Source organism: Acromyrmex echinatior, chromosome 17, assembly GCF_024713525.1.
Source record: "Acromyrmex echinatior isolate Ae372 chromosome 17, ASM2471352v2, whole genome shotgun sequence".
Lineage (NCBI taxonomy): Eukaryota > Metazoa > Arthropoda > Insecta > Hymenoptera > Formicidae > Acromyrmex > Acromyrmex echinatior.
The window spans coordinates 7,415,250-7,428,352 of NC_141868.1; the positions used below are offsets into that span (position 1 = coordinate 7,415,250).

General features: G+C 29.7%; 5 protein-coding genes across 13 annotated transcripts; 3 read left to right on the forward strand and 2 right to left on the reverse strand.

Moving 5' to 3' along the window:
• The first annotated feature begins 39 nt into the window (after window positions 1–39).
• Window positions 40–1,228, forward strand: LOC105153111 (uncharacterized). Its single transcript, XM_011067756.2, has 2 exons — window positions 40–254; window positions 655–1,228. The coding sequence occupies exons 1-2, from the start codon at window positions 193–195 to the stop codon at window positions 995–997; spliced, it is 405 nt and encodes a 134-aa protein (XP_011066058.1). The 5' UTR covers window positions 40–192; the 3' UTR covers window positions 998–1,228.
• PIG-Q (phosphatidylinositol glycan anchor biosynthesis class Q) lies at window positions 1,198–3,883 on the reverse strand. 3 transcript variants are annotated; one of them, XM_087415300.1, is made up of 6 exons: window positions 3,694–3,883; window positions 2,805–3,626; window positions 2,259–2,539; window positions 1,991–2,155; window positions 1,768–1,893; window positions 1,198–1,436 (listed from the first exon to the last, which is right to left on the reverse strand). In XM_087415300.1, exons 2-6 carry the CDS (start codon window positions 3,591–3,593, stop codon window positions 1,427–1,429), a joined length of 1,371 nt encoding a protein of 456 aa, XP_087271426.1. In that variant the 5' UTR covers window positions 3,594–3,626; window positions 3,694–3,883; the 3' UTR covers window positions 1,198–1,426. The 3 variants fall into 3 exon arrangements, 2 of the variants coding, with proteins under 2 accessions (XP_087271426.1, XP_011066053.1); XM_011067751.2 differs by having other exon boundaries at window positions 1,768–1,882; window positions 1,963–2,155; window positions 3,694–3,879; XR_015548050.1 differs by having other exon boundaries at window positions 1,340–1,436; window positions 1,963–2,155.
• A 137-nt stretch (window positions 3,884–4,020) lies between these two features.
• Window positions 4,021–6,522, forward strand: LOC105153113 (Uncharacterized protein C7orf50-like protein). The gene is made up of 4 exons (XM_011067757.2): window positions 4,021–4,263; window positions 4,793–4,892; window positions 5,145–5,340; window positions 5,648–6,522. The coding sequence occupies exons 1-4, from the start codon at window positions 4,197–4,199 to the stop codon at window positions 5,930–5,932; spliced, it is 648 nt and encodes a 215-aa protein (XP_011066059.1). The 5' UTR covers window positions 4,021–4,196; the 3' UTR covers window positions 5,933–6,522.
• Window positions 6,523–6,536: 14 nt separating this feature from the next.
• Window positions 6,537–9,266, reverse strand: LOC105153114 (thioredoxin, mitochondrial). Of its 3 annotated transcripts, none has more exons than XM_011067758.2 (4): window positions 9,113–9,266; window positions 7,750–7,950; window positions 7,206–7,329; window positions 6,537–6,863 (listed from the first exon to the last, which is right to left on the reverse strand). In XM_011067758.2, exons 2-4 carry the CDS (start codon window positions 7,929–7,931, stop codon window positions 6,750–6,752), a joined length of 420 nt encoding a protein of 139 aa, XP_011066060.1. In that variant the 5' UTR covers window positions 7,932–7,950; window positions 9,113–9,266; the 3' UTR covers window positions 6,537–6,749. The 3 variants fall into 3 exon arrangements, with proteins under 3 accessions (XP_011066060.1, XP_011066061.1, XP_087271433.1); XM_011067759.2 differs by having other exon boundaries at window positions 8,996–9,140; XM_087415307.1 differs by lacking the exon at window positions 9,113–9,266 and adding an exon at window positions 8,929–9,082.
• Window positions 9,267–9,407: 141 nt separating this feature from the next.
• bug (thioredoxin domain-containing protein bug) lies at window positions 9,408–12,351 on the forward strand. 5 transcript variants are annotated; one of them, XM_011067764.2, is made up of 6 exons: window positions 9,408–9,988; window positions 10,082–10,282; window positions 10,696–10,803; window positions 10,894–10,916; window positions 11,012–11,238; window positions 11,767–12,351. In XM_011067764.2, exons 2-6 carry the CDS (start codon window positions 10,228–10,230, stop codon window positions 12,119–12,121), a joined length of 768 nt encoding a protein of 255 aa, XP_011066066.1. In that variant the 5' UTR covers window positions 9,408–9,988; window positions 10,082–10,227; the 3' UTR covers window positions 12,122–12,351. The 5 variants fall into 5 exon arrangements, with proteins under 5 accessions (XP_011066066.1, XP_087271430.1, XP_011066063.1 ...); XM_087415304.1 differs by having other exon boundaries at window positions 9,408–9,580; window positions 9,852–9,988; window positions 10,696–10,916; XM_011067761.2 differs by having other exon boundaries at window positions 10,696–10,916.
• Window positions 12,352–13,103: the final 752 nt, after the last annotated feature.

Here is a 13,103-nt window from a genome sequence, read left to right on the forward strand (position 1 = left end):
CACGGCAGCATTTTGCGGTTACAGATTTTGGGCCATCACGTCCTCTTTCAAGTTTCTCTAGAAATCTATGGTTTTCTTACACCGTGTTTTGAGTTTCGAGTTTCGAGTTTCGAGCCTACTTTTTTCGTGACCGACCACTGACCGCTTGAGTTTGATCTCGTTATTACTCTGTGACTGATCCTGTTGTCACAAATGTTAAGCAACATCATCAAAAACGGTCTCTTACTGCACGGTAAGAGTGCACTGCTTAAAAGGTAATTAAAGTCTTCAATTAAAATTGAAGTCTTTGATCAAATTAAAGTCTTTTTGTCTTCATTGCTGAAATATATATATATTCCAAGTTTATTATATGAAAAGCAAATATACGATTTCTCAAAAGAGCTTTAAATTAAAAATTTGTATTTAAAAAATTAAATGTTTAATTCATAATTGTGTGTGTGATCATGAAATATTTCCAAAGAAATTGAAATCAAAATTTATGAATTGAATTTGATCTTAATTGAATAAAACGAAATTAATGTACACTTGAATATTTTATGTTGGCTCTTATAGGTATTATACTTTCATTTATTTTCATTAGAGTTTAATTTCGATTATTTGTTGAAATTTGTTAAACAATTTAATAAATAGTGTAAGAAGATTCACTTCTTACAGATGCAATGTACGACAGATATCACACAATAGTAAAAATAGATGGGATGAGGTAGCTTCAAGGAATCAAAGCACAACATTGGAAAGCGAGGATGACTTTGATAAGCCAATAAAATATTCCACGTCCAAAGCTGCTACTATGAGAATTGAAGAGTATCGCGATCCATATGGAGATAGTAGACCATGGTATCAGGGATATGTTGTATCGGCAAGCTTAGCTGTCTTTCTAATTTATTTCTGTATCTTAAGAGAAGAGAACGACATCGATAATTTAATATATTGTGACTTGAACGAAACGTTAAGCAAAGTGAAGAGGGAAGAAGAAGAGAAACTAAAATTTAAGTGAAAATATATTTATTTATCTGAAATAGTATTTTTCGATTTGTCTTGCAAAATTCTTTGTTAGATAATTGTTTTTGTTGTATAATGTACATGCGCTTTCCATAAGAATTATCTTAGCAGACATTTGATTTAATGTACAGTAATATTTATCTAAATGCATTCTGTACAGAATAGCAGGAAAGAGAATTTATTAAGAAAAATGTCTTTTAGTGTATAAATAAAAAATATTAACACATTTAATGTAATGTTTCTTTATAACGGATACAATAAATGCCCCCATATAACATTATTCAATATTGTGCACCACTCGATGGATGGATGGCAAATAATCGTGTCTGGAATACACTTTTTCCATGTGAGCCTCCAAGGAGCCACAACCATCGTCATCGATAATACTGTCACTTCTTGTGTACAGGAAGGATGTAATCTGATGTCAACAATACCTGTCAAAATTATTTGCAATATTAATATTTTCTATCTGGCAACAATGAGTTATTACCAAGGGAAAATTAAAAAGTAGAGTGAAAAGTTAGAGTGAAGGAAAATTGAGCCGAGAATGCATATGTCATTTCGAAGGCAGTTGAAAATTTTCATAGATGAAATCGAAAGACTTGCAGGCTGTTACAAAATGTGCTGCACGATTATATTTAAAAAAATGATATATTTTGCTAATGTGCATTGCACGTGAAGAATAAACAAATAAATTCACTTTATGCAATTTTCTTTTATTTATTTATCTTTCCTCGAGATGCAATGTATATTTATGCTACTTACTGCAAGTGCAGTAAGACCGCAGCAACCATTTCCAAAAGGTATAAACAGGCATAACTTGCAGATAGAACTTCAGTCTGGTCAGAAAACCACCAAATGCGATGGACACTAATCTGAGCTGCAACCAAGCTATACATAATACCACAATTATATCTCGGAAGAATTTCCGAGAAAAGGATTAAAACCAGATATTCTTACTAGAGTAAATACAGTGTAGTACACCCACGTTGTAGGCATTAGGAACAAGAGAATGGTGAATGACAGCGTCCCGACGAACAACTGGTCCGTCTGATACAGACAAGAATCCACTCTTTCGCGCAAAGGATTTTTCTTTTTTCCAAGGAAAAGTCTAAAGAGAGCCGTGATTCCTCTAAGCTGGATATTAAAGAGCCTGTAACGAATTGTAGCTTTTTTGAATTATTTCAAATCAATAATTTATAACATATAAAAAAATCAATAATTTCATCGCATTAGAGAACGTGAAAACATTATACCTTGCTGCATAAACGTAAATGCAATACGTGTGGAAGCTGACAAGAGCCAGAAGGTCTGCAATGATGGATATTTGAAATGTGATACCGAGCTTTCCAAACAAGAGTAGTACTTCGAATGCAAGATCCAAAAGTGGCTTTAAGAATATTAAAAATGTCCACCAGAGCTGTATATGATACAAGAAAAACTTGCCCATAGTATTGTTTAAAGCGTGATTAAGCTTTAGACCAGCTGGTACACCCATCAACCAATTAATTAGCTCCTTCAAACTCTCCACGACTTTCTGTTGAATAAAAATTTCAATTATTAAAGCTGGTAGAAACAGATAGAATCAAAAATGTATCTCAAATATATAATATTCAATTTTATATAATAGACAATTGAGCCTTTTATTTTCTTCTTTGTTTCAAATTAATTTTAATTCTCAGATAAAATTTGTTAAATTAAATAATTTAAATTCAAAATATATTTAATGAAATTTGTACTAGAAAGAAATAAATATAAAAAATTATTTTGTTAATGTACGTAATAAGTATATCTAAACTTACCTCTGCATTGTTTAGAAGGAGCTGCGATGGTTGATCTTCGATATAATATCTCAGTAATTGCAATACGAGGATTCCTAATGCTATATCTATTATAATTGCTAGAGCATAGTTTCCAGTTTTCAATTTAATACCTCTATTCTTTATAATTGTTGCTAACATCCACTTGACATTCTCGAGCCAGTCATGGATATGTAAGCCAAGGGAAGAGTACTTCAAAATCGGCAATAATCTGTCAGTTGCCTTGGATAGAAACAAGACAAGATGCAAATGAAATGATACGTGATAAATCAACAGAGTCTCCCAGATGCAAACAAATCTAGACTTGATCTTCAATTCGTCCTTTTTGCTCTGTACAAGCTTAGCAAGCTCGTGAAAGTGATCGCCTGACGTTGCCTTGCTCTCAAACAATTCTGTTCCCTGCAGAGCTCGCTGGTTATACAAAACAATCATCGTGCGCATTGCTGACAGATCAATTTTTTTATTGTTAAGAATGATTTTCAATAGACAATATTCTTTGTCCCGTCCATCTTCTGAAGGCTTTGTCACAATGTGTATCCAGTTTGCGTACTTGCGTTCCAAAAATTCGTCAATAGCCTCGTTCTCATTGGAATGATATCCAATAACGTCTAACGTAGACTTAATTGATTCTACTGGATCCGTCTTACGCAAACTGATGATATAAAACTTTTTTAAGTCACTGCAGGTGTCATATATTACTTTACCAAGTACATAGCCGGATTTTTCGGTGCATAGCGTTTGTGGAATAAATATTAACAAATTGTTCGCCATTTTTACAGCTAAAGATTACCCAGTCAAGCAAATCTGTCGAAAATAAATTTTGTCAAATGGTCGCTACAAATTTTATTATTTTTAATACCTTTTTTCTTACTATTTTCACGTTACAAGAGGCGCAGTATTATTTCATTATTCAGTCGTTTTAAGAAACTTTCTCTGATAAGAAGAAATATTTTCCTATACAAAATTCCTTTGTATTATATGGTAATTATATAGCAAAAACGAATCCGAGTCTCTTGGAGCCTCTTTCATTTACTTAACCTCTTTCACTTTACTAAACTCAAATGTCTTAGCTCAGCCTATAGTTGTAAGAATTGACCAATCACAGTCCAGTATGAAGAGAATATTTAACTGTGATTGATCAATTTTTATAAATTGTATTGTAGAACGAGATGTAGGTTAGGTTTGGTTAGAGTTTAGATTTAGGTTAGAGTTAGGTTAGGTTAGTCGCATCTGTCGACCGCATGGCTTGACGTGTTTTACATTCATCAGTTCTTTATCGTGGTTTATCGAGTAGAGAACAATGTGTTGAATATTATGATCGCGAGTGCATCGATGAGACAAATTTAAAAGTGTCACTCTCATATCTGTTACAAAATGGATAGCGATAATACAAAGAAACTAAAACGTAAAAGGAAACAAAACGAAAAAGAAAAGGCCGACGGTCAGTTGCCAGCAATTCTGAGATGGATTTATTTTTGTTTCTCTTAATATCACCCTTATCGTTCATCTCCGAATGATTGGATTCATTTCTGTATAGCATTAATGTTGTTAAAATATTTCATTATTAATATAGACTCTTCCTGTACATACATCTGTATATAAAATCTGTATAATAAATCAAAATAGTATTATCTCTTATAAAAAGAACAAAAGATTTTGTAATTATTTATTATTAAAAATTGCCCTATTAATAAAAGGAATAATTTAGCATAAAAATGAATATTAAAATTATGAATATTATAGGAATAGAAATGAAAAAGTTCTAGGGAGATCTGTTAAAGAATAAATATTAACGAATATGAGGTTTTATATTTTTTTACATTTTTACATTTGTCGTTACATTTTTAAAAAGTTTTTCCTTTTTTGTTTATTTAAAAGGAATTTTAAAGGAATATTCGAAATTAATTATAAAATATGTCTACATACATGTATGTATTAAGTAATATATCATGTAATAAATGTTTTTACAGCTCCCAAGAACAATAATCACAAAACTGACAAGATATCTCAAGAGAATATTGTACAAAGCAATCAAAAGAAGAAAAAAAGATTGAAGCTGAATGAAGTCAGGTAAAAGAATTTAAAATTTCTTCTTTCTGATATAAACGAAATTATTTTTTAAGTTGAAATATATCGATATATATAAGACATTTTAATAGCAACTATATTGAGTCATATTAAATAAATTACTGAATTAAATTATATTAAAATATTAATCATGCTAAAATTACAAAATAAAATTTATAATATTAAAGTTTTTTATATTAAAAAATTTATTGATAAATAATGACATATAAAGATTTGATTAAACAATTTTTTTAGTAATGATGCCACTACCGATATTGAGACTTCAAAATCAGTATTATCTTCAAAGGAAGTTTCAGACGAGAATGTAAAGACTGCTAAGAATCCATCTAAAAGACAGTTAAAAAAAGAGAAGGCTGTCCAGGTAGCTGTTAAAAAGATGGAATCTCGTAGATCACATGCCATGCAAAAAGCATTAAACTATGTATCCTTGGTAAGTTGTTAATTGTTTGAATCATTCGTTAATATTGGGTCATTTAAAGACTTGATTCTGGATTCTTGACCTGATATAAATACAATATACAAACGTTTTCTTCTGTTTACATAACCATCTGTAAGCATTTTAACAATTTATTGACATATATTTATTTATAAAAAGAACATAAAATTAATAGGAGATGAACACATACTGTTAATTCTAATAATAAAGTCTTATCTGTCTTTCCTTTTTATTTATGATTTGATGGAGACAATTAATCATTTGTTCAACATTTTTCAAATCGATAAAATTATTTTTACAGTGGAAACATTCTAGGAACGAATGGAAGTTCGAGAAACTTAAACAGATCTGGCTGATGGATAATTTGTTGGATGATAATTCCATCTCTGATAATCTTTTTCCTATCGTTCTAGAATATTTTGAAGGTTGTAAAGGTATGGCACGCGAAGTGTTATTACGTAAGGGAATGGAAATTATAAGGAAAGCTGAGGCAGAGGCAGACGAAGACAACAAAAATGAAATTATGATGTCAACTACTTATAAAAGAGCGAGACAACTTTTGCAGACTTTACCGACTGACAAGTAGTTTCAATTTTAAACAATTTTAAAATAAAATAGATGAAAAATTGTTAAAAAGGGCAATTTTTAACTTGTAAGATTCGAGAAATAACAAACAACTTGAACTTCCTTTTTAAATAATTTTCAAGAAACTTGTGCGAGGAGGAAGTTACATACATTTCTCATTGTACTATTATGTGATTGTGTGATGACTAATCTGGATATCAAGAGTTGACTATATTAAAAAAACAGGACTACGAAAAATTTCAAACATTTTATTTGAGATTAAAATGAATCATATTTAACTGACATAATAATTATACAGATTATATTAATTAATAAAAAATAAATATTAAATATTTATTTAAATTAATTATATTTAACTAAATATATTTATATATTTTTTAATGACATCATGATGAATAAATAAGAAATACAGATATCTACTTACTTATTTTGTGTATAAAAAAGCAAATCATCTTGTCATTTAAAATGTCTGAAATCTTCCAGCCTTCATAAAGTTAATACCTTTTATATGAGAAGATTATATGCAATTTAAAATGATAATTTGATTTCATAATTTTATTCGTTACAAATAAAGTTTATATTTCAAAAAAATGCTATCTTCGGTATTTCATTGATAAGAACATTTTATTTAATCTGCGTTGTCGAGAGAAATCCAAATTTGTTTTGCACAATATTACACACTTATATATAATAATAGCTAAGAAAAATGTACTATAAACATAATTGCAGATTTCGAAGTATTATGTAAAAATTCTCTATACAAAGATTAACAAGAACTGCAACGTTAGAGATAATTTACATAATAATTTTTAATTACGTTACTCCGTATACTTGTTAACAAACTGTCTGAGTTTGTCAGTATCTTGAAGACCGACTATTCTCTCTAGAACCTTGCCATCTTTCATAGCAATGAGGACGGGCACCGATCCGACCTAAAAACACAAGTGCACAATGAAATATGATTCAAATATCCAAATCCAAAATTAATCATAAAAAATTACGTTCATACAATTGTTCAATTATTGTATAATCCTGAACTTCCACTTGGGAAATTCTCAACTTTAAAGTAATAGACACAAAATCTGTCATCAATTTATGAATTTAAAAAGACCTGTTCTTTTTGTTAGCTGAACCTGCACCATTCATCTTTTATCTTTTTTTTTTCAATATGGAGAGAAAAAAAGGAAACATGAACTATGCAAGATGTTCAATTGAAAAGAATAGACTTAATGCTTAATGACTGTTGTATTGAAATTATAAAAGAGTACACGTACATGATAATCAAGAGCGAGGTCTGTATGCTCATCAATATCAACTTTGGCTAATAATATCTTTCCCTGTTTTTCGGCAACAACCGTTTCTATTCTTGGGGTCAGCATGCGACATGGGTTACACCAGCTGAAATAATTACAGACAGGATATTTACTGAAATCTTTGAAGAAAATTCCTTCAGAATTCCTGGATATTTTTGTTCAAAGTTCCAGATAAAATTAGAGAATCTTAGAAATTTTTTAATACAATTTTAAAATAAAGGAATGCAATTGGAGTACAAGTAATGCAAATAAAGTATAAATTGAAAATTAATAGAAGACAGAGATTTCATAATAAATATGTACAGTCTTGACTGTATTCATCATTTTCTAAAATTAGAATTGCAAAATATATTAGAGTATAGGAAAGGCTTTATATGTAATATTATTGAGCTATATTACTATACTGCTGTGAATGCCGTCTTCTACTGTCAGCTTGATTTATTTAATAAAAATTTACGAGACAATTCTACGGAAATATGGAACTACAAATCCACATAATATTTACGTGGCAAAAAAGTCCACAATAACAGGCACTTTGGAGTTCATCACGCGTTCATGGAAATCTTTATGATCTTGGACCTTGAAGGCAGCAGATATCACTTGTTCTTGGGCAGGTGCTGTGGTGTACAATCTACTGCCCAAAAGGATTCTGCTAGTACGGACAGTCTGAACTCCCAGGCGCTGCATCTTTTAGCTTCTTAGTTTGCTGCTCAAATAAAATTATTAAATTATACATCAAAATAAAATTACCTCCTTTCTGTTTTTTTTTTCTCTTTCTTCTAAATCCTTTTAATATTAATCCTTAAAAATATCAAGCGATCAATGATCATTTCTATTTTTTAAATTAATATTATACTTCTTAAAAGATAAGATTCTCAAATTTTTTTGACTTAATAATTATATCCTTTCCTACACAGCATTAAATTAACATTAAATATTTATGTAAATCATCTTTTGAAATATTTCAATAAAATATTTTATGCTGGCTTACACACAACATAAAAATATTTGATCTTCCATTACTTTCTTTATAATAGTTGCTTTCCATTTTCACAGAGGTGATAATGAATTTGAAATTATGTATTTTATACTCAAATAATGACGTTATTTTGATGACAAAAATTATCACATAATAATACAGGTTTATAACCTCACATTTAATGAGTCAATCAGACTCACAATCAATAAAACACATCTTTTTGAGCTTGTATAGATTTTAGGTAAAAACTCAGTTCAATTACTTGTCAGAATAAAAAGGAACATGCATTCGAGTTGTAACATCGACAAATGTTTGAATTTTGATACAAATGGAAAGCAACTATGTATCAATTTATTTGCTCGGTTCTTTTAGTGAATAAGAAACGTCAGTGCTTCTAATATTAACTTTCTCTATAACTTTGATATCACATCATGTTTCTAAATTACATTTATATCTACAGATTTCATGATTCAGTTTAGCAAGCCAAAACCATTGACAAATACCGGACAACGCGTGAAAACGTAGTCTGACATTCTGATCAATACATTAAGTTACATTAATAATTAAAAAGTAGCTTGCAATGTGATTCGAAAAAAAAATAGTCGTCATTTTAAGAAATTCGGGCTGAAAATAATTTCGACATTGCGACTTTTATTTCGTCATAAAAGTCTTTCAACGTTAATTAATCACTTTTTTTATCACCACCTTGTACATCTCGTCGATGAAAGACGGTGATTGCGCCAAATTTCATCAAACTTCGATTTTCACGCACCTCAGTATATTAATACTCGTATCGATACGTCAATTTACTATATGTCATATCTGCTCCTTTCATTAATTTTCTTTTCTATTGCCAAATCTAAACATTACAAAAGTTTGCAACACTCACCGATAATTCGTTAATAACCTATCATACTTATTAAAGGACTTCCCGCGCACGCGCAAAAAAATTGATGCGTCATCTGACGCGGTACTTTTTGTATTTACACAAAAAGTACTATATTTTTTACACTTTTTAAAAAATTTATATTCCTTTTTTCTAATCGCAACAGATTTGTTTGCGTTGTTTGGACTTTTTGCCCTCAGTATCATTGCTTTCCTTCTTTTTAAGTATAGATTTATTTTGTTTTAAATTTTTTGCAAGGGTTTTGCAACGTAGGCAGATGAAAAGTACATGAAGTTCAGCTATAAGAACAAACTTATATAGTGCAAGAAGTACAGTACAGTGCAGGAAGCGTAATTTATCAGATAAGTTGTTTAGTATACTATTTTCCAATACTTATTGAAGTTAAAGCTGGTTAAAATGCAAGACTTCGAATAGAATAAACAACTGTGCTTTGATAAATTAGAAAGACAAGTGTGTAAAATTTAGATACATTTTTTTAAATCTAAAAAAATATAAATATATGGGGCCTCGTAGGTTATATTTTGAATATCAATTTCATCAATCTGAATAATGCATAATTAATTTTTATTGGAGTTGAGAAATATACTATCACGCAGATTGTCGTTTAATTATATTCTGTGATTATTTCTCTAAAACACACACACACACACACACGCGCGCGCGCGCGCGCGCGCACAAATTATTGTAATTCAAAGAAAGTTAATAATAATGAAAAAATTAGATGTTGCTGTTTAACTTGGAACAGTCACCTAGTAAAAGTGCTAAAGAAAAACTTTTCCAAGGATCCTGTAAATTCATTTAGATTAAATGAGAAGAGTGGAATAATTTGCTATGATAGAAAAGTAAAATTACAACATTGTAAGCAAAGTTGTATAAAATCATAGAAATAATGTGTCCCATGGGATGGAAATTTAATAAAAGAAATTTTAACTTTTTAATTTTTTTTTTAAGGTGAAATTGATCCATTTTATACTATCAAGACATCTAACAAACAACTAAATAGATTGTTGTATGTTCCGTTACATCTACAGATTTTACGAGACTGGTTTATCAATTTAACACAAGTAACACAAGTAGTTTAATGCCAAACGTAAACGATGAACTTATTAAGAATAAGCTTTATAGGGTTCATTATACCTACTCTAATCTTAGGTAAGAAGCAATTTATTAGTAAAAACAAAAATTAATTTATAATTCTAAGAACTTATATTTGAATTTTTTTATTAGAATTAATTAAAATTTTTTGTTTATTTATCTTTTATCATGCATTCTTTATAAAGGGAATACTTCTATTAACTATTAACTACTCTTTAAAACTTAGAATAAATCTTACTCTTAAAGATTGAAAATTAAACCACTCTTTTTTAAGATTGGCTCGATTTTTATTCTTCAGAGTGAAATTCTATTCCAAAGAATTTAGAGGATACATAAACAGTTATCAAACATTTGAATGTATTAATCTCTGCTGTAGACATAAATAGTGATATTTGTTTGAACATTTTAAATCAGCTTTAAATTATTTTTCGAATTAATATCAATTAATATATATTATCTATAACTTTTAGTTAGTGTCATAAGCAGTGAAGAGGTTGCAGAAGAACTTGCAGCACAAACCATATCTGAGGATGCCTTCAATCAAGAAGAAAGTAATGAGATTCATACAAACGAAAAGAGTGAGTCTGTAGAAATAAATACTGATGTCACAGTAAATGTTACCGATGTCACTGTCTCAACTAATACTACCAAAGTTAATTGCTCATCAGAGAAGATCTACGGCCCTGTTGAGGTTCTGCAAATTTTATGAATAAAATAGCACGATATGTGAAACAAACAAAATCATGCTAATGAGCTATCTTTCTTATACATCTGTTTTTCTTACAGATTGTCAATGCAACAAGACTTATGGAGCTATTAATGTTGGAGCCTGGCCCATCAAATCGCTCCAGAAATGACAAAGATGGTAAACAATTATCAGGGACATGCGTTCTTGTATTGTTTTATGCCAGGTGGTGTGTATTCAGCAGTCAAGCTGCGCCACATTTTAATGCTATACCTCGTTCATTTCCTCATATTAAAGCCGTAGCAATTGATGCTATAAAACACCAAAGGTGAGCGTACAAAATTAGGAAATGAAAAAGTACATTTTTAAAATCAGCAAAATATTATTTTGCTTACAAATTGTTAGCAAATTCGCTAAAATATTTCAGCGAATTACATTAATCTTGTATTTTGCTGACTGATGTAATGTGAGAGCAAATTGTCCTCAAAAACTAAGCAAATATTGATTCTTAATTAATGTTAACTGGTCAGATCGTTGGAAAAAAACTTTGTATGATTTCTCGACAATTTATTCACAGCAGATTTTTTTCTTATATATTTTCTACCAATTTATTAACATTATCAATTATAATAAAATTCACTCAAATTAAATTAGTACCTTTTTAACAAAATTTCTAGCTCTTTTGATAAAATTTCTAACAAGCATTCGACAAAATTCATTTTTTATAAATTTGACTGACTAAATTTGATTTTCAAAAAATTAGGAAGTGCGAAAAGAAAATTAATTAAATTCTCTGTTTCTTCTCCTGATATTTGAAATTGATAGTAATTGATTTAAAAAAATATATCGCTTTCAGTTTCAATGCTCAGTATGGAATAGTCGGAGTGCCAACATTGATGCTGGTCCACAATGGCAAGCCTGTCGCCAAATTCAACGACACGATTTATACCTTGGAGTCGTTTGCCAAGTTCGTATCTCATCTAACAAATCTACAGTCGAATGGCTCATTATATGTTACATCGGCGGATTTTACGGGACCGGTTTCTAGTACGCCTTCCAACGAAATGGACTATTGCCTAGTGTTATCGTGGATCTTTATAGTTGCTTGCGTGTTATACTTTACATCGCGCAGCAGATGGTGGCAACAATTTGTTGAACTTATTCAGAACACATGGCTCGAAAGTAATGCGGAACATGAACACGTCGATTGACTGAGAAGACTTTTGGTCCATTGAAGTCCCCTCCAAAGAAGTTATATCTCTGCATGATTACTGAGCCATCTTTTGAAATCCTCGGGTTACAGAAGAAAAAGAAGAAGAAGAAGATGTCGATTAAAAGAAAAAGCATATTAAACCGTACGATTAATCACTGAATTATTTATTTATCGAGGTTTTATAAATATGTAAATAAAAGGGGAAAAATAAATAAGTATGTAAAAAAATATTAGTAAAAGGAATCCTTTAAAAATTAAAGAATAGTTTAAAGTAATTTATATATCAAATAGTTAAATTTAATTATTTATTATACAGCTAAATTTTGGTTTAGTTATTACTAAAAAGTTACTTTAATTGTAAGTTATAATAATTATTCGAAAGCAAAGTACTCATGTGGAAGAGTAAAGTAATCTCTCACATTTAATTGTTTAATTTTCAAAATAAAAGTGTAAAGGTGCTATTACATGATCCGTCAAGTATCTGCCAGGAAATTCGTTTCTTTTAAAATTGCAGATTACTTAATTCTATTATTATTGAAAAATATCTGTATAGATTCTAAAATTGTATGTAAAATCTTACCTTATTTAAGACAGACGACAACAATATCTATTAAAATTTGTGTTTATTATGTGGAAGTTAATACTTCATTGATGTTAATTCACCGTGCATGTGCAAAAAAATCTTATCGGAGACACATGAAAACATATAAACACAGCAGACATACAGAAAAGATTTGGATTGGCGGCTCTTTGTATATACTGGTATATACTCCCAACTAATTCTCATTCCACTTTGCAACTTTTACTGATGTAAGTTATTTATTTTTATTATTTTTTCGTTCTTGTTTGTAAGTGTTTGCGGTGCTAATTAATTCATTGTTGCGCTGATTTTTATTTTGCCAAGGTAAACAATTAGCCCATAATATGTTACATTACATTTTCATATTGAGATAAGATAAAATAGGAGAATATATTGGATT

Coding starts and splice junctions, on each gene's coding strand:
- LOC105153111 (XM_011067756.2), top strand. CDS start 193: ATGTTAAGCAACATCATCAAAAACGGTCTCTTACTGCACGGTAAGAGT. Junction 255..654: donor AAGAGTGCACTGCTTAAAAG/GTAATTAAAGTC, acceptor CACTTCTTACAG/ATGCAATGTACGACAGATAT.
- PIG-Q (XM_011067751.2), bottom strand. CDS start 3,593: ATGGCGAACAATTTGTTAATATTTATTCCACAAACGCTATGCACCGAA. Junction 1,883..1,962: donor ACTACACTGTATTTACTCTA/GTAAGAATATCT, acceptor GCTTGGTTGCAG/CTCAGATTAGTGTCCATCGC. Junction 1,437..1,767: donor GCGGTCTTACTGCACTTGCA/GTAAGTAGCATA, acceptor TAATTTTGACAG/GTATTGTTGACATCAGATTA.
- LOC105153113 (XM_011067757.2), top strand. CDS start 4,197: ATGGATAGCGATAATACAAAGAAACTAAAACGTAAAAGGAAACAAAAC. Junction 4,893..5,144: donor TTGAAGCTGAATGAAGTCAG/GTAAAAGAATTT, acceptor CAATTTTTTTAG/TAATGATGCCACTACCGATA. Junction 5,341..5,647: donor CATTAAACTATGTATCCTTG/GTAAGTTGTTAA, acceptor TTATTTTTACAG/TGGAAACATTCTAGGAACGA.
- LOC105153114 (XM_011067758.2), bottom strand. CDS start 7,931: ATGCAGCGCCTGGGAGTTCAGACTGTCCGTACTAGCAGAATCCTTTTG. Junction 7,330..7,749: donor ATTGTGGACTTTTTTGCCAC/GTAAATATTATG, acceptor TAATTATTTCAG/CTGGTGTAACCCATGTCGCA. Junction 6,864..7,205: donor ACCTCGCTCTTGATTATCAT/GTACGTGTACTC, acceptor TTGTGTTTTTAG/GTCGGATCGGTGCCCGTCCT.
- bug (XM_011067761.2), top strand. CDS start 10,228: ATGAACTTATTAAGAATAAGCTTTATAGGGTTCATTATACCTACTCTA. Junction 10,283..10,695: donor TATACCTACTCTAATCTTAG/GTAAGAAGCAAT, acceptor TATAACTTTTAG/TTAGTGTCATAAGCAGTGAA. Junction 10,917..11,011: donor AGATCTACGGCCCTGTTGAG/GTTCTGCAAATT, acceptor TTTTTCTTACAG/ATTGTCAATGCAACAAGACT.